Source organism: Motacilla alba, chromosome 15 (genome assembly GCF_015832195.1).
Source record: "Motacilla alba alba isolate MOTALB_02 chromosome 15, Motacilla_alba_V1.0_pri, whole genome shotgun sequence".
NCBI lineage: Eukaryota > Metazoa > Chordata > Aves > Passeriformes > Motacillidae > Motacilla > Motacilla alba.
In genome coordinates, this window is record NC_052030.1 from 1,197,652 (window position 1) to 1,216,987 (window position 19,336).

Here is a 19,336-nt window from a genome sequence, read left to right on the forward strand (position 1 = left end):
GGACACCTCCCACTGTCCCAGGCTGCTCCAGCCCCAATGTCCAGCCTGGCCTTGGGCACTGCCAGGGATCCAGGGGCAGCCCCAGCTGCTCTGGGCACCCTGTGCCAGCCCCTGCCCACCCTGCCAGGGAACAATTCCTAATTCCCAAGATCCCATCCAGCCCTGCCCTCTGGCAGTGGGAGCCATTCCCTGTGTCCTGTCCCTCCAGCCCTTGTCCCCAGTCCCTCTCCATCTTTCGTGCAGGCTACCTTCAGGTGCTCCCATCTTTGGCTCTCCCAGGGGATCAAGTTTTGCTTTTTCTGTGTGTCCAGTCCCTTTCCATGTGTCATTTTTCCAGAAACCTGTGAATCTTAGTTTGGGAATAAAGTTTTCCAGCATATAAATGCAGTGCATGCTCCCATTTTACACAGCACTAGAAGTGCTTGAAAGTTTTGATATTATTTTTAGCACAAATATTTTTGAAAGCCTTCCCAAGCTAAACCTGGTGTGTCACTGGTACTTAGGGAAACCACATTTTCTGCCTGTTGCGAAAAATAACAAGTTTGTAGTATATAAAAGTGTTTTCTTGCTCAAACACCAAAACCCTGTCACCAAGGGTGAGTGTCTCCTGCTTCCCTGCCAGGCAAGCACTGTGTATTCCCTGGGATCTTAAAAATCCCCCTTCCTGCGGGGGTGCACGAGTGGGAAGGATGATCCTTGTTCCTTCCCTGCTGCACTTGCTAACATTGACCAGGTTTGGCATTTTGGGAACTTCTCACATGAGGGATGAACTCAGTGCAGATGGTCCCTCCCTGCTGGGCACCAGCTGGGCACTGGGAATGGGATCTCTGCCCTCTTGGGATAAAGGTGTCCCTGCCCATGGCAGGGGTGGGACAAGGTGAGCTTTAAGGTCCCTTCAACCCAAACCATTCCATGGTTCTGTGACCCTGCAGAGGCTGCTCCAACCCCTTTGGCTGGAAGTCACAAAGCACCACCTGCAGTTCCCCAAGAGAAATAATTGGCCCTGAGTTCAGGTGAAATGTGGGCACAGCTGCCCAGGGGTCACTGGTTTGGGCTTTGCAGCCTTGCCAAGTGACCTTGGGAAATTCTCTCCTCAAAAAGATGTGTGGAAGGGAGGAGATCGTGTGGAAGCAACAAAAAAACAAACAAAAAAAAAAAAAGGCACTGAGAATGAGAGAAAGGAAACACTGACTTACAAACAGCTGGAAAACATGGCATGATGGAAATCCCCTCACTCAGGCCACACACTCACAGTGTTTGTGCACGGCACAGGGGGAAAGGGCCATAAATAATTAAATCAGGGGAAAAGAAAAACAGATTTAAGAAACACAGGAGATGGGCATGGGAAAAACACAATCCAGTAACAGCCCACAGCATTTTTGGAAATAAGAATGGATTTGTGGTACCTACAAACATGGCACAGTTCAGACCATTCTGCCCTGGTATTTATCACTTTATCAATTTATAACCAGTTTTCCCCTGCTATTTATCAATTCCAGGAGCAGCATAATCCTCGCCATAGGAATTTATCCCTCTCCCTCCCATTTTTGCTGGAGAAGAATCTGCTCTCCAACTTGCCAAGGAGTGAACCGAGCCCTGTGTGTACAACAGGACACTTTAGCCCCTGGGTTTTGCCCACCCTCCCAGCTCCCACAGGCAGGACTGAGCAAGGACCCAGAAGGATTTCTCCTCCCAGTGTTCCCGCACCAAACTCCTTCTGCATCAGCTCAGCCAAAACAGGGCCTTTCCTTCACCCCAGCTGTCCCAGGTCACCCTGGTGAGGAAGGAAGGGGCCTGGTGTGCCAGCAGAGCTCAGAGAGTCGAGGAATCACTCAGGTTGGAAAAGCCCTCTGAGGTCCTCGAGTCCAGCTGTCCCCAGCACTGCCAAGGCCACCCACGCGCCCAAGTGGCACATCCCCACTGCTGTTAAATCCCCCCAGGAATGGGGACTCCGCCATCTGGGCAGCTCCAAAGCCTGAGCAGCCTTTTCATGAAGGAATTTTTCCCACTATCCAATCTAAACCTCCCCCAGAATCCTCGTGCTGCACATCCCGCCCCCTCCTTCGGCAGGAGCGTTTTCCCAGCTCCGGCGTGGGCACGGAGCCTCCTGCCCACCCTGCTCTGCTCCAGCTGTGCCAGCCCTTCCCCGAGCCTCCCCCAGCACTCCTCTGCTCTGTCACGTTCCTGTGTTTATTCCCAGGGGGTTACTGCTGCAGCCTCACCTGGAATGCTGAAAACACAGGAGCCCAAAAAACTCCACTGAGAAACTGCCCCAGAGCCTGGCTCGCCACGCACAGCTGAATGCCAGCCCTGCTGAGGGATATCAGGAGCCCATGGACACCCCAAGAGGCTGCCAGGAGTGTGAGAGGATGGGGTGACTGCCCAGAGGAGGGAGCACCAGGATGCCCTGGGCAGGGGCACAGGGCAGGGGAGGCAGGGGGGATGTGCCTCTGCCCTTGGGCAGGGTGAGAGCAGCACTGGAGCAGCAGGAACTGTGACAGCAATTCCCATCCCACTGCTGAATTACAGAATCCCAGAACAGTTTGGGTGGGAAGGGGACTCAAAGCTCATCCAGTGCCACCCCTGCCATGGCAGGGACACCTTCCACTGTCCCAGGCTGCTCCCAGCCCCAGTGTCCAGCCTGGCCTTGGGCACTGCCAGGGATCCAGGGGCAGCCCCAGCTGCTCTGGGCACCCTGTGCCAGGGCCTGCCCACCCTGCCAGGGAACAATTCCTAATTCCCAATCTCTCATCCAGCCCTGCCCTCTGGCAGTGGGAGCCATTCCCTGTGTCCTGTCGTAGAACCATGGAATAGTTCAGGTTGGAAAGGACCTTAAAGCTCATCTTGTCCCAACCCTGCCAGGGGCAGGGACAGCTTCCACTGGACCATGGACACCACCCAGAGCTGAGGAGCAGCCACAGCTCCAGAGGATGAGGCAGGAGCAGCAGGAATGGCCTAAATACTGCTGGCTGCTCTGAGCCCCTGCTGGAATGTTTAATTCCTGCTGTTATGTAAGTACTGTTTTCTGGGTTCCTTGGCTGGCAATGATTATCACAGATTACATCTGCAAAACAACAACAGCAAACGTGCTGTGGTACCTGGCATCAGGGGACAGCAGCACAGCGAGGAGGGGAGCTCAGTCCTGGGGCTACTCCATCCCCACATGCAAGTGGGAGTGCAAAACAGCAGCAAGGGAATTAAAAACAGATTAGAAAAATAACAAGGCGGGGGAGGGAGGGGAGGGAAGTGGTTCCTGGCTTGTGAAATAGAAAAATCCAAAGATTCCTCCTATCCTCCTTGTGTTTTCACCACCAGGCAGCAGCAAGAAGAAGGGAGCAGTTGGAGGCTGTGTAGATAAGAGAGCCCTACACTGGTTTGGGGTGGGAAGGGACCTTAAAGCTCATCCAGTCCCAACCCCTGCCATGGGTAGGGACACTTTCATTATCCCAGGCTGCTCCAAGCCCCACCCAGCCTGGCCTTGGACACTCCCAGGGATCCAGGAACAGCCACAGCTGCTCTGGGCACCCTGTGCCAGGGCCTCAGCACACTTACAGGGAACAATTTCTTCCCAGTATCCCACCTAACCTGTCACTCCAGGCCTTTGTCCAAAGTCCCTCTCCCAGGCACAGGTTCCCATGGATCCAGCCTGGCCAGATCCCTCTGCAAACCCTTCCTGCCCTCCAGCATCCCTGTGGCTGTGGCAGGAGGAGCTGAAGTGCTGGCTGCAGCTCCCTGGGGGTGGCTGAGATGGACCAACCCACCCCAATCCATCAGGAGACTGGGGAGCCAGAGCATCCTGCCTGGCAGGAGGGAACACAAGTGAGAGCAGAAGGCGCTGAGAGGAGACAGGAATCATCAGGAATGGGAAATCCAAGCAAACGAGTCCATCAGCAGCACTGTCAGTTCTATTTCCCACAGCAGCAGCTCCTGGCATAGCTAACAACAGCTGGCTGTCCTGGGAAAATCCAGACTCCAAGGATAAAAAGACAATTAGAAGAGCAAGGTGACAGCCAGGCACGAGCCCTCCAGCACAGAGAAACAGCTCACAGTGATGGGAAACTCACAGGGAGGAGGGGAAAAGGGAATGCTGCTGTCAAAAGAGCTGGGAATGGCTGCACTGTTACAGCCAGCCATGGGCTGGGACAACAATGACAGGAATTGTCCCGTCCTGCCACAACCCCAGCAGAGCCACAAGCCAAGGCCACCTGGCCAGGAGCTTCTGTGAGGCAGGGGGGAGCAACAAGGGGATAATTCATGGAATGGGACAGGGAAGGTGCCAGATGCTTTGCAGTGTCACAGGCCCAACTCAAAATGGCTTTTGCAAACAAACCCCTGCCTTGGAAAAAGGACAAAAAACAGCCAAAATGAGTAGAGCAACACAAGCGACATTAGCAGTGGAGTGATTAAAGGGAAAGCTGAGGAATAATCAGTTCTGGCTAGTTTTTAATGCTGCCATAAAGGCTGGATCTGGGACGCTGAAGGGGAACTCCTTGCTGGCCTGAGCTGCCCCTTGGTTTCCACCCACCCAACTGCACCCCAGCCCTGCAGTGGGATCTCCACGGCTCCAGTGTCCCTCTCCAGAGCTGGACTGTCCTTTTCCACTCTCCTGCAACAGGAATTCACCCCAGGACCAGAGCAGAGGGCATCACCAGCCCTCTTCCATTCTTCCTCCCTCCTGCTCAGAGCTCCCACCCTCCTGCAGCCCACAGAAAGCCCCCAAAAGCAATCCCTCCCTGTTTTTCAAGAAGAAAACAATGGATTAAGGCAGGAAGGATAATCAGGTAACCAACCCCCACTATCCCAGATCACTGATCCACACCACAGGTTTCAAAGTGAATCCTCTCCAGGATGGTCACACAAGGTCAGCCTAAAACCCCAGGAAATTCCATCTCTCCCAGCAAGCAAACTGCAATTGGTATTTTGGAAACAGGATACTGGGACAGGGCACAGGCTCTGGTTCCTCTGGGCACTGATCCTTCACTGTCAGAGCTGTGCTGCACAAGGAGCCCCCAGGTCACATTCCATACACAGCCAGTCACAGCCTGTACCCCAAGGGATGAAATTGTGCCCAAATCTGTTGAGCCTCCCTGGATTTTCTGGCTCCCAGCAGCAAGTGCCACCATTTAATTGGATGCTGTACAAAATATTAATTATTCCTGCTCCATTTAAACCTATGAGCTGATAACTCCCTCCTTTTTCTTGTTATAAGAACTTGTTCCCAACTTTTCCTAGACTCAGACAGTCACAGAATTGCTGAGATTGAAAAAAGACCTTTAAGATCAAGCCTAACCATTAATCCAGCACTACCAAGGCCACCACTAACCCCTGTCCCCAAGTGCCACATCCACATGGCTACATGGCTGTTCAATCCCTCCAGGGAGGGGGACTCCAGCACTGCCCTGGGCAGCTGTGCCAGGGCCTGACCACCCTTTCCAGGAAGAAATGTTCCCAAAATCCACCACCCCCCTGGCCCAGCCTGAGGCCGTTCCCTCTCCTCCTGTCCCTGTTCCCTGGAGCAGAGCCCGACCCCACTCCCGGCTGTCCCCTCCTGGCAGGAGCTGTGCAGAGCCACAAGGGCCCCCCTGAGCCTCCTTTGCTCCAGGCTGAGCCCCTTCCCAGCTCCCTCAGCCTCTGCTGGGGCTCCAGCACATTTCCTGTACCTCTGACCATCATCCATGTGGCACCTTCAGCTGCCCTTCCCCCAGATGAAAAATCTACTTTCCATCACTCCTTCCCTTGTAAGAGGATTTTATTTCTCTGGTTAATCTTGTGCCTGTTTGGTTGTTTGGGTTTTCTTTTCAAGTTCTGCTGAAAACCCTGTGAGTCATTGGCAGGGCATCTCCAGGGAACAGATCCCAGCAGCACACAGAGCAAAGCTGCATTCCCTCTTTTCCACTCTGATTATCAATTCCCAGGTTTTCTGCACTGACTCCAGCCTCAGCCAAAGGAACCAGAACCTCTGAGAGTGGCTGGCAGGTGAGTTGTTCTTGGCACAGACACCAGCACTAGCCTGTCCAGTGAACTCCTGGATTTCAGGACCATGAACACTAAAATCCCTTTCTGTCAGCCTGGAACCTGCTCCTCATCAGGTGAGCCCTGGAATCACAACACGGCTTTCACACTCTCTGCTGCCTGGGATCCCCGAGCAGGGAGCCAAAAGGAGTCACCAACTCCCTCTCCCAGCAGCCCAAGACCATTCTGGGGAGTTCTCCTAGTTTTAAAATACCAGGAACAGATTTCCACCCTTCCCTGCACACTTTTCCAAAGACCCCCTAATTAAAGAGCCAAGAAAACAATCATATATTCAGCACTCATCAAATTCCCGGGCGTCATGATACTGCTCTAAAAAGAAAGGATAGTTTTATATCTATTTTCATATTTGTTTAAAGAAATCCAGCAGCCACAGTCACCAAAAACAGAGGGTGAACACAGCAATCTGATTTTCAGGCCAGGTAACAGCACAGGGCCACAGCCAGTACTGATAAAAGCAGGTGATGAATGAGGACAAATTGAGTTTTTCACAACTTTACCAACCCTTTGCAGTCCCACCTAGCAACAGGCATGCCACGTTTGGCTGAGCAGAGCTCGGGCTGGGACTGTCCTGTCCTCCTGTCACACTCTATATGTGTTTTAGAGGAATTAAGCACATGTGCTAATTGAGGAGAGAGCTAAGCTCAGCTCCACTCTCACTTTCTGCCACTAATCCCTGGGCAGGTTTCTCCCTGGGCAGGTTTCTCCTGAGAAGCAGGATGGGGACAGGGAGCTCAGGTCACAGCTCGTTACCAAAATACTCCTGACTCCACAGCGGGCAGAGGGGAAACCAGAGCTCCCCCCTGCACAGAACAGCAAAGTCTCCCATCCTGTACTTGGTTTGGGGACAGGTTTTGCTGTTAAAAACAGACATGAAAAGCAGTGCTGTGAAATGGCCCCTGTGGGTGCACAGCTCCAGCCAGCAGCCAAGTTAAAAACAGCATTAAAAACACTTCCACAGCTGTTCAACTCAGGAGAACCCCGGGGGGAAAGACCCTTTTCATCCACCCAAAACGGTGACCCAGCAGTGAAAATATGGGCAGCAATTTGCCAGTCCTTCTACCCATCGAATTTCCCACCAAATCTCAACACCCTGGCAGCACTGAGGGATCACTGACTCCTGCAGAAACAGTGAAAGGAATCCCAGCCCAGGCTCCAGCAGGCCCAGGGTGATTCAAGGCTGAGCAGGGCAGCTGACACAACAGAAGGATGGCGACATCCAGGGGTGGAAAGCTGCAGAGGACCCAGGAGAACCTCACAAGTTTCAACAAGTCCAGGTGCCTAAAGGGGCTCCAGGAGAGCTGGAGAGGGGCTGGGGACAAGGGATGGAGGGACAGCACACAGGGAATGGCTCCCACTGCCAGAGGGCAGGGATGGATGGGATATTGGGAAGGAATTGCTCCCTGTCAGGGTGGTGAGGCCATGGCTTCTGAAGCAGGCAGGGCAGCAGGCAGTGTCCATGAGCACAGATGGCCACAAGGATCCTCTTTGTGTCCCTTCCCAGAAGGACAGACAGCATCAGACACAAACCTGCTCCTCTGCCCACCCTGGCTGTCCCCTCTGCCACCCTCTCCTCACCTTCTAGCCTCCCAGAGCCATGGATGCTCCTCCTTGAGGGCACAAATCCCCTCAGCTGCTCACCATCCTTTGCACTCACAGGAGTCCACCTGGGCTCTGCAGAGCAGCCCTTGGGGAACACACAGGTTTTGGGGATCCCACAGGAGGCAAATCAGACAATTCTGCACATGAGCAGACTTGAAGGACTGGGGACTTCTACAGCAAATCCAGAACCTCCTCCCTTTACTGTAAACATCCACCCCAGTGCTCACAGGGACACAAAATCAGGAATTCTATTTTGATTCAAGCCAAACCCACAGTCACTCTTTACTATAATTAAAAGATCTCTAATTGGCACAAACCATCAGCCAGGTGAACATTAAGGCATAAAGTGAATTCAAAGTCAATTCACCGATGTGCTCAGCTCTACCTGCACAGCACAAGGATTCAGCACCCATTTACAGAGTGTCTTGATCAGATCAGGAAAGTCTGGAAAAGCAGGACTCTGCAGTGGATTTTCTGTTCCATCAGCTCTGTGGCCGGATCACAGCTGAGTCAGCAGAGCCTCGGGGCAGCACAGCCACATCCACAGCACGGCCCTCTCAGCCCAGAGCTCAGCAGGGCCACAGCCCCAGCACAGCCAGCCTCTGCATTTGCTATTTTTATGGGCAGACACAAACCAAAATAGCTGTGCCTGACTCGGGAGGCAGCGTGGCTGACAGCCCTGTGACCGCCCCACCCCGACACAGCACTGCCACAGCCCCACGGTCCCAAAGGGAAGGTAAAGAACACACCAAATCCCCAGGAGATCCCTTCCCACACACCCTCCTGTCCAGGAGATCCCTTCCCACACACCCTCCTGTCCAGGAGATCCCTTCCCACACTCCACATCTCCAGGAGATCCCTTCCCACACACCCTCCTGTCCAGGAGATCCCTTCCCACACTCCACACCTCCAGGAGATCCTTTCCCACACACCCTCCTGTCCAGGAGATCCCTTCCCACACTCCACACCTCCAGGAGATCCCTTCCCACACACCCTCCTGTCCAGGAGATCCCTTCCCACACACCCTCCTGTCCAGGAGATCCTTTCCCACACACCCTCCTGTCCAGGAGATCCTTTCCCACACACCCTCCTGTCCAGGAGATCCCTTCCCACACTCCACATCTCCAGGAGATCCTTTCCCACACACCCTCCTGTCCAGGAGATCCCTTCCCACACTCCACACCTCCAGGAGATCCCTTCCCACACACCCTCCTGTCCAGGAGATCCCTTCCCACACTCCACATCTCCAGGAGATCCTTTCCCACACACCCTCCTGTCCAGGAGATCCATCTCCACACACTTGCTGAGCTGATGGACTCGACAGCCCCACAGCCACCTCAGTGCAGCCAGGACGAGCACAATGTCCCACCCTAAACAAGTGTGCCCAGAAACTTCCCCCTTCTCCTGGATCAGCTGGGCTCTCTGTCAGTATTTGAATATTTCAGAGCTAGAATTTTAAGGGACAGAAAGTTCACAGCACTTACAATCACAGAATGGTTTGGGTTGGGACTTTAAATATCATGTAGTCCAATCCCCTTTCCATTATCCCAGGATGCTCCCAGCCCCAATGTCCAGCCTGGCCTTGGGCACTGCCAGGGATCCAGGGGCAGCCCCAGCTGCTCTGGGCACCCTGTGCCAGGGCCTGCCCACCCTGCCAGGGAACAATTCCTAATTCCCAAGATCCCATCCAGCCCTGCCCTCTGGCAGTGGGAAGCCATTCCCTGTGTCCTGTCACTCCTGTCCCAAGTCCCTGTCCATATCTCTTGGAGCTCCTTTAGGCACTGGAAGGTGCTTTAAGGTCTCCCTGGAGCCTTCTCTTTTCCACTTCTGAAATTTGTTTACTGCAGCTTGAAGCTGTGTTTGCTTGTAGAAGAAAACCCAATGTTAATCCCAGAAGAGTTATAGACGTTGAAATACAGACTAATAGAATCACTGAAATATTTCTAAAATATTCTGTTTGCCAAGCCTAACTGACCCATTACAGAGCAGAACAATGTCACCCTGGGGAGGAGCTGTGGACCAGGCACAGGGCTCTGACAGCTTTACAAAGTGTAACTGTCCCAAACCTACTCCAACAAACACCACAACAAAGGGGCAGAAGCAGAGATGCACACAGAAACAGCCCAACTAAATATCTGTGTCACTCGTCCACCAAACCTCCCCAAGCTGTACAACACCACCCTTGTGGTGCTCAGCCCTCTGAGCACAGCACTGACAGCATACAGGAGAAAGACACCTCTTGTGCCTTCCAGAGCAGCATCATCAGCTCATGGCGACTGCCTCTCCACAGCTCACAGCCCTTCCCACGGCTCTAAGACCCGCTCAGAGCTGCCCACGCAGCTGAGATGAGGCACAGCAGGGCTGCGTCCAACCCTTTGTGTCCCTGGGAGACCACCAGCCACCTCCAGCTGTGCCTGAAACCCTGCCTGGGTGGGTTCTGCACCACTGAAGCAGCCCAGAAGAGCTGGCCGAGCAGCGCAGCAGGGGCTGGAGGCTCGGGCTGCCCCATACCTGACTGGTTGTTGCGCATGCGGATGGCCTTGGCCTTGGCCAGCTCCAGGGCCGTGACCCAGCGCTGCCTCTCCACCTCCGAGTTGGCCTTCAGGTGGTAGGTCCTGCCCCCGTTGGACAGCACGATGTTGCACGAGTCCTCCGTGTCGATGTGCGCCGTGGACAGGTTGATGGTGCCCCGGCACGTGTGGGCCATCTCTGCCTGTGTCCTGCACGGGAACAGAGGGACAAGCAAGGGTCAGTGCTGCTGTACCCGACCCCAAAACACCTCCAAGGCACCCTCCTGCACAGCGCGGACCTGTGGAGACATCGCGAGCTGGCAGCACTCACATGCAATCCACCAAACCTGGAAAAGGTGTGGTATCCACATGCCCTCTGAACAGAGAGAGATTTAGCTTCCTCAGGATTCTCCTGAGAGAAGCAAAGAAAAGAACGATCAAAACAATTCTTATCTCATTTGTTGCTCCTGTGTTTGTGCCCGTGTGGAATGTGTTCTGGAGACAGTTTACCCGAGGTGATTGCTTGATTGGATTCTGGTGATATGTTCTGGATTCACTGACCAGCTGGATCCACATGTCTGTGTGGGGACTCTCAGGCAGAGTCACGGGTTTGCTAGTTAGTGACAGTTCTTGTTAGTGCAATACAGTGTAATATAGTATAAATATAGTATAATAAAGTAATTAGCCTTCTGATATCATGGAGGTCTGCACATCACTCTTCCCTGCATCAGGGGATCTTCACAGCATCCCAGAGAAAAGGCCCTCAGCCAGAGAAACAAGGGCAGGCTGAGGTGGAGCTTGTTCCCTTGGAGGAGCAACATCCCATCATTCCTTACACATTCACATCCCACCGTGTCCATTGCTTCTGGCTGCTCTAAAAGCAAAGTTCCAACTACACAACACTGGCTTTCTCATCTCATTTCCACTGCTGCCTTTCTCCCTTCTCCCAGCTGTCCCACCTCCAGAATCCAGCACCCTGTGGCTGTTTATACCCTCTCCCTTCCATCATTGTTTTTGTCCAAGAGTGCTCAGACCTTGTACATCCCAGCCCTGGGGTGGCAGCAGGAGCAGGGCAGTGCCCGTCCCCTGAGCTGGCACTGCTGGGGCACCTCCAGTGCTGGGGCAGCTCTGGGACCCTCCTGACAGGAGAGACCTGGAGGGGCTGGAGCGTGTCCAGGGCAGGGAACGGAGCTGGGAAGGGGCTGGAGCCCCAGCAGGGGCTGAGGGAGCTGGGAAGGGGCTCAGCCTGGAGAAAAGGAGGCTCAGGGGGGACCCTGTGGCTCTGCACAGCTCCTGCCAGGAGGGGACAGCCGGGGGGGTCGGGCTCTGCTCCAGGGAACAGGGACAGGAGGAGAGGGAACGGCCTCAGGCTGGGCCAGGGCAGGTCTGGGTGGATTTTGGGAACATTTCTTCCTGGAAAGGGTGGTCAGGCTCTGGCACAGCTGCCCCAGAGCAGAGTTGGAGTCCCCATCCTTGAGGGATTGAACAGCTGTGTGGATGTGGCGCTTGGGGACATGGATTAGTGGTGGCCTTGGCAGTGGCAGGTTAATGGTTGACCTCAATGATCTCAGAGGGTTTTTCCAACCTCAGTGACTCCACAACTCCACAAGAACATCAGAGCACGGAGGCTTTAGAGCCACAGCCTAGAGCTGCTCTCAGAAAGTATTGGTGATCATGTTCACCACAGGATAGAGATATGGTCCCTGCCAGGGATGAAAGGGCAGCACTCCAGGGATACCCACTGCCAGCCTGATTCCTGAGGTTGCTTGTTACACAGAAGGAGGCCACACTGCCTGACCAGGAACTCAAAATCACCTAACCCCCCAACATTTCAAGGACATCTCTCACCTGCTCAGCCCTGACACTGCTTTGTGGGACAGATTTATGCCAGGGCCATATCCAAGCCCGACATGAGGACATGAAATCCTCCAGGTGTCTCCTAAAGATCTACAGTTCATGTCTCTCAGCACCACAGGGCAAGTTCAGACCCAGTGCACAGTGTGGTTACACTTTTTGCAGGGGGTGAGTTGGCCCCAAAGGAATCAAGCCTCAGTTTTCATTCTCAAGTCATCCCTTCACGCTGCAGCATGTACTGTGTTCCCAGGAGGGATCCCTTCCCACCTTCAGAGAGCTGCTAAATTCATCTTCTCCTCCTCACAAAGCAAAGGTCCCCAGGGTGACTGCACTAAATCAGCTGCAGCCATTCAAAGAGCCTCACTCTCCCACCCAAGGAAATGGAGATGTTGCTCTCCCAGCTCCCCTCCCTGCCAACCTGCACGGGAAATCAATTCCTATCCATCAGCACCCACCCACGAGGCAGGCACCTGACCCAGCCTGGAGCCAACAGCAAGCTCCTGTGTCCAGAGACGGGGAAAGGAGCAGAGAGCCCTTCAGAGCCCTCGTGGTCAGCTGCAGCTGCTCACTCAGGCTCGCACTGGGCTCCGGCGGAACGCGATCCCGGACAGCTCCCGGCTCTGCCCCTCCCGCAGCACTGGGACTGTCACAGACATATTTTATGAAAATCCTTTTGCCAGGATTTTCTTCTCCTCAGAAGCTGAGCAGCCTCAGGAAAGAAATGTAACCAATGACTCCCTGCTGCTGTGGGATGCAACAGGTGCATCTGGGATGGGTCCATGGGAGGTGTTTCTAATTAATGACCAATCAAGGAGGCAGCTGGCTCAGACTCTGGTCAGTCACAGCCTTTGTTATTCATTCCTTTCTATTCCTGTCCTGCCTTCTGATGAATCCTTTCTCTCTGTTCTTTTAGTGTAGTTTTAGTTTAGCATTTTTAATATAATATATATGATAATATCATAAATCAGCCTTCTGAAACATGGAGTCAAGATTCTCGTCTCTTCCCTCGTCCTGGGACCCCTGCAAACCACCACAACATGGGAGCACTGTGTCTGGAGAGCACCTGGCTGAGGGGGTTAAACCTGGCCACGGAGCACCCAGAGGTGCAGGCAGCCGAGCCTCTGGGATTTTTTAGCTCTGCGAGGGAGCAAAAACCGCCGGGATTCGCCCTCGGAGCGCCAGAATTAGATCTGTGCATGGGAGGCTGGGGGCAATGACAGCCTTGGAGAGTCCTGGCCAGGACACACCAGAGAGGAAAAAAGATCCCAAAATACCACAGGGAGGACTAAAGCACCCACCCACCCAGCCAGGGGATGGCAAACATCATCATATCAACACCAATACATCCCTTTTCCCAGCAGCAGGATCCCAAAGCACCACCAGGACACGCTCCATGGAAGCCCTGAGTGATCAGCCCAAGGCAATGCTGCCCAGCCCAGGCACCCAGCTCCAGACAGAGCAGGACAGGAACCACGGACAGATGCCACGGCTTACCCCAAAATCAGGCTTGTGGCCACACCAGTGCAGTTGTGGATGTGCTAAGACCATCAGAGAGGAGATTCCTTACTCTAAACCAGTGACATCTTTTATCACGATGCCAGCAAGACCCTATCTCAGCTGTCCAACCTGGATGCACACAGGTCCCAGTTCCCACGTGGATTTTGTCTAAGCCAGCAGGTGTTGCTGCTCTGAATATATATTTTCCTTTTTTATTTCAAAAGAATAATAGGAATTTCAGACTGGTGAAAATTCTGGCATCTCCATCACCCACCCTACTCACCAGCCCAGCACAGCTCTTGTATCACAGCCACTCACAATGACAGGTTTTGCAAAAATCTTGAAAGATTTTCTTTCTAAAATATTATTTATAGCATTTCTTCCCTTTTTTGACTGAAAAAGCTGCTTCAGCTCCTTAACACCACAAATCTAAACACAGAGAGTTTGACAAGACAATTTGCAGCATCAGTTCCTTAAAAGGGCTTCAGTCTAAAACTCCTGGAGTCTGATTTTCAGTGACTTGAATTCTACAGCCTGACAGAGCAGCTACACATTGCAGTGCCATAAAAGAACAGCAAATTATAATTTAAAGACCTGCTTCCTACTTCTGAAGGGACACTTGAGCTCCAGGAGGCTGCTCAGCATGCCAATGCTCTGCAAGAGAAAGATGCTCCCAATTTTTAACAACTGTACCAAATCTCCCTGGATTTAAACAACAAATCTCCCTGCAAGGGCTCTAAGGACAGTTTATCTACAGAGCAAAGAGAAGAAGGTGAAAAAGGAGATAATAAAATGGTTTTTGCCTGCCAGCTCCACAGCTGTGGTTGTGGTGATATCCCAACAGCCAAAGGTTGAGCTCGGGATGCTGGGAAGATGCTGCTCACACAGGATCTGTAATAAAAACTGTGTGGCTCTGCTGGAAGTTAACAGGACACAGCAAGGAATGAACAAGCCAAGCTCACACTCTGCTCCAACACTTAACAAGCACAAGGGATGCCTGTGGAATTTCTCTTAAGAATTTTCTTTCTACCCACCAGCAAGGCTCTGGACCATTCTGGGTAGCCTTGTCCCTCCTAAAACTCCACTTCTTGTCTGACAGCTCCAACAGCATCAGGCAGAGGAACCCAGCAGGGGACTGAGACCATCCCCATGTCCCAGGCACAGCAGAATTCCAGCCTGAGCATCCACAGGAGCTCAGGGAGCTCTCAGCAGCCCAGCCCTGGGACCAGAGCATTCCTGCAATCCTGGAAGCCCAACAGCTGCCCCAGTTCAGCCAAGCAGGGCAGGAGTGACACCTGGAGGGACAGGAGACATTGTGACATTCTGTCCTAGCTGGAAGCATCCAGCATCATGAGGGGGCCAGAAATACTCAGGGTAGTGAGGGACAGGTCTCCAAACTGGATTATCCACCTGAAACCCAGCAGGGAGCTACACAAACACTGAGCTGAGGGTCCCCTTCAGAGCTGGCAATGCCAGTCTCCAGTTCCACCCGTGTTCTAAGGCACCTCCACAGGGAAACCCAAATAGACTTGAAGTTATACCCTGAAATATGTTCACACTCTTGTCCTGCAGATTTTCCTGATCATCTCAAACCCACTGCTTTGCTGAAAGCCTCAGAAATCAACGAACCTGATTCTACATCACAGAATCATGGAATGGTTTGGGTTGGAAGGAACCTTAAGGATCATCCAATGCCAGCCCTGCCATGGCAGGGACACCCTCCACTGTCCCAGGCTGCTCCAAGCCCCAGTGTCCAGCCTGGCCTTGGGCACTGCCAGGGATCCAGGGGCAGCCCCAGCTGCTCTGGGCACCCTGTGCCAGGGCCTGCCCACCCTGCCAGGGAACAATTCCTAATTCCCAATATCCCATCCAGCCCTGCCCTCTGGCACTGGGAGCCATTCCCTGTGTCCTGTCCCTCCATCCCTTGTCCCCAGTCCCTCTCCAGCTCTCCTGGAGCCCCTTCAGGCCCTGGCAGGGGCTCTGAGCTCTGCCTGGAGCATTCTCCTCTCCAGGTGAGCACCCCCAGCTCTCCCAGGCTGTCCATAGGATCTCAAACACTGAATTCCTATCTTATCACTGTTTCCTGCTGTAAATGGAGGTCAGGCTCACACTCATCCACCTCCCCAGGACAGGCTCAGAGAAGCCCAAGGTGAGCAGGAGCGACTCCTAAAGGAGGTTTTGTCTTCCTTATCCCAGTGTCTCCTTCACTCCAGGCTTTCACTCCCTGCTCTTACACCACAACCAGTGAAATCTGGGCACTGAGGGGTTCAGAGGCTGCATCTGAATCCCCAGACCACACACTCCAGGGACTTCACCCCAGCATTATCCAGGAGCCAGCACGGCTCAGGAGGAGCCAGAACAGCTCATGAGCAGCCTCTGACCCAGCCTTCTCTTGGGAAAGCAGCACCAAGTGCTCCAACAGGGACCTGCTGGGAGCTCTGGAACAAGCAGGAGGCACCAGCAGCCACACCAGACCATTTGCAGGGCACCACTGAGCTCCCTGCACACTGCTCACCCAGCAGGTATTTCCTAATTTAAACAGCATTTACAGAAAAATCTCCTGCTCTTGCTGCACAGTCTTGGGAGGTTTTCCTTGCCTTACATAATTATTTGTTTTCCAAGGAAGTTTTGCTGTCCACGTTAGGGGGGGTGAGTGTAGATCCATCCTTCCCTACACGACCAGACAGGTTCTTGCAGGTCCCACCCTTCAGCACAGCACAGGGGCAGAGCCAGCAGGGATGCTCTCCTCCCTCAGGCAGCACTCAAGGAGAAAATAAGAAACATCTGAAGAGTTTGAAAAGGAAAAGGCACAAACTCTCAGGGAAGAGAGTGAAATTGTTTGGTTTTGGGGTGGGTTTTGAGTCTCTGGCTGAGAGGTACAGAGACATCACAGCAGCATTTGTCATTACCCATCTGGCATGGAGCTGACACCAATCCCAGGTTCATCCCTGGAGCTGGCAGAGGGACACATCGAGGGACTTTCCCAGTGAGCTCCACCACCACGCTGTATTTGGAGCTCAGAAACACTTTTTGGCTGCCAGATCTCAACAGAATTACAAATCCAGGCTCCTGAACTGCTGCAGATCACACCCAAACCCCAATCCAACACAGCCAGGAGCAACGAACAGCACAAACCACAGCACCAACCCAACAGCTTTGTAGAACAGACAGACAGGGGCTTCAGACAAGGGCCCAGAAAGACAAAGGGGAATGGCTTCCCATGGACAGGGGCAGGATTAGCTGGGATATTGGAAGAAATTCTCTCCTGTGAGGCTGGGGAGGCCCTGGCACGGGGTGCCCAGAGAAGCTGTGGCTGCGCCTGAATCCCTGGAAGTGTCCAAGGCTGGATGGGGCTTGAATGGAGCAGCCTGGGACAGTGGAAAGTGTCCCTGCCCAGGGCAGGGTGTGAAACAAGATGATATTTAAAGTCCCATCCACTCCAATCTGTGACACCCTCACTGTTCTTACACCACTGCCCTCTCCAGACTCAAGAGATTAAGGACTGTTTTTCCTACAGTTTATTTTATGGATTAAGTAGAAACCAGTTTATATAATTCATTTCTTCATCATACTGGAAAACACTGTAACATTCAGGGCTCTGCAGCCACAGAGGAATATTTATACCCATGGCCAACTGGGAAATGCCCTTTGGAATCAGGTGCAAGGACTGCTGCAGGCAAAGGGAAGGAGAGAAATCAAGGACAGGGAACAAAGCAGGCAGAATTGGACAATTCAGTAGCTGGGGACAGTATTTTATTTCCTTCCCAAGAGTGGGAGGCAGCACAAGAGATGCCACAGCCCCGAGTCCCTGCTGTGCCCGAGCAGCACAGCTCGCTCTTCCCACAGCATGCAGCACAAGGATTTCCATGCAGAATTCAGAGCCTACCACGGCCCCCTGGCTTAGGCTGGGCTCTCCCATTCCTCCCAGCATTCCCACAGGGCGCAGGGACGGGAGCTGCACTGCCCATTGCCCACTGCCAACAAAAGGCTCTTGTGCCACCACCCCCTCCGGCGTCACCCGCGCCGGACAACAGCTCCCTCATGGCACAGCTGCCACTTCCAGAGCATCCATGCCCACATCTGGTGTTTGAATTCCCTGTCACCCCCACTCCACACTCCAGCCTTGGAATATCATACACAACGAGCTCCCCTGCACAAGGGCTCCAAGGCACATTTCCCAATAAACTGAGATTTCCCATTTGTTCTGGTCTTGGGGGTATAAAGCCAGTGAAATCTCTGCTTCCCTTTTAGGCATGATAAATCCCAAAAAGCGCTTGAATTTGAGCTCACATGCCTGAAGTCAGGGCATGGAACACTGAAACCAAACCTCTTGAGGTTACTACTCTCCCTGGGTTCAAGGAAAAAGGGAGTTTATGACAACTCAATCCCAGAACTCAAATACCCAAGGGGATGCAGGCGTGTGGCCCCAGAGGCATTTTCCCAGTGAGTTCAGCACACCACAGCTGGTTCAGCAGGGCTCTCACAAACCACAAGCTCCATGTGACAAACAGCTCAGATTTTCCCTTTGCTTCCTCTTTTTGCCTTCCCCAAAACCAAGGAAGCACAAACCAACCCCAAACAAGCACATGGCAAGTGTTGGGCTGAGATTGCTGTAAAAACTCTCAATTTTAGGTCTATTTAAAGGCCAACTAATCTGCAACTGGCTGCAGTCAGGATGGGCATGGACTGGGAATGATCAGGGCTGAGGGAAAGCCTGCAATCCTGCCTGCAATCCTGCCTGCAACCCTCACCAGCCAGAGGGATGTCTGCAGCTCAGGTACTCACCACCTCCACAGATCACGGGAATATCCCCCACAACCTATCCTGCAGCTTCCCAAGCTGGTTTCCAGGACAAACCTGTGCCCACACTGGGATCAAAGAGCCCAACACCAAAGAGCCTCGGCAACACCACCCAGGCAAGGATTTAAGAAAGATTGGCCATACAGCTCTTCTGTAAACAAGCAATAAGCACAGCAATCTGGAATTCACAGCCCTTTCTCCACTTTCATTTGGCTGCAATACCCATCCCAGCAAAGCGACAAGGAGGAGCCTGGAAGATCCTTCTGCTCCAGATCATCCACAAACAGCCCTCGTCTCTCTGTGCTTCAGAGAGGGGAAAAAACTCCAGAGCAGCTCAGGACAGGCAATTTGTCAGACAAATTCCCTCAGAGCCACAGTGCAGGACCTGGCACTGCCTGCTAGGAAGGTTCCATCCCACGAGGATGGGACACTTTGCCAACGCACTTCCTACTCGGAAGCATCTCCGATGGGAGAGAGTTCCATCAGAACACTCCCTGCTGGGGAAGTGCACGGGTCTAAGAACGTGCTCAGGGCAGGAAAACCAGCACAGCCAAGCTGAAAGGGCTCTGCAAATAACACCCAGGCTACCCCTCACCTCTTTTCCTAAACAAAATCGAGGCTGAGCTGCTGGGTGGCTGAGCAGCACAGAGCAAGCTCCTCCCAATATACAACATGTCCAAGCTGGGCGCCAAGCACTGGGGCTCATTTCCTGAAAACCTGTGTAAAACCTGCAAAAATGCACCCAGACCTCAAAATGCTTTCCCTGCCAAAATCAGAACCACAGCAAAAAGCACAGTTCCCTTCCTCTTGTTCCTCAATGCTGTTTCTGCAGCGCTCCCCCTGACAAGACTCCCACCCCAAACACAGAGATACTCTGAAGTCAGCCCATCCTGCTGCACACCTTTTATCCCACATTTCTGCCTCTCTCGTGTGCGTGCTGCAGTTTTCTGCCAGGACACCTCAGCAGCAGCCAGGAGATAAACTAAGCCATAGTGCAAGTATCAGCAGATAGGGCTGGCAAAGACTTTGTGTTGGAGTTTTTA

General features: G+C 53.1%; 1 protein-coding gene across 5 annotated transcripts in view; it reads right to left on the minus strand.

Annotated features, from left to right (window-relative positions):
* The window catches only part of OSBP2 (oxysterol binding protein 2), a 93,199-nt gene that overhangs the window by 56,136 nt on the left and 17,727 nt on the right, over positions 1–19,336 (minus strand). For 4 of the 5 annotated variants that reach the window (XM_038152082.1, XM_038152084.1, XM_038152083.1 and 1 more), the window contains one exon: positions 10,144–10,352. In XM_038152082.1, the coding sequence (XP_038008010.1) occupies positions 10,144–10,352 (209 nt within the window). Of the gene's footprint in view, positions 1–10,143; positions 10,353–10,441; positions 10,555–19,336 lie in introns of those variants that run through there. The other variant, XM_038152086.1, reaches the window with a different exon arrangement.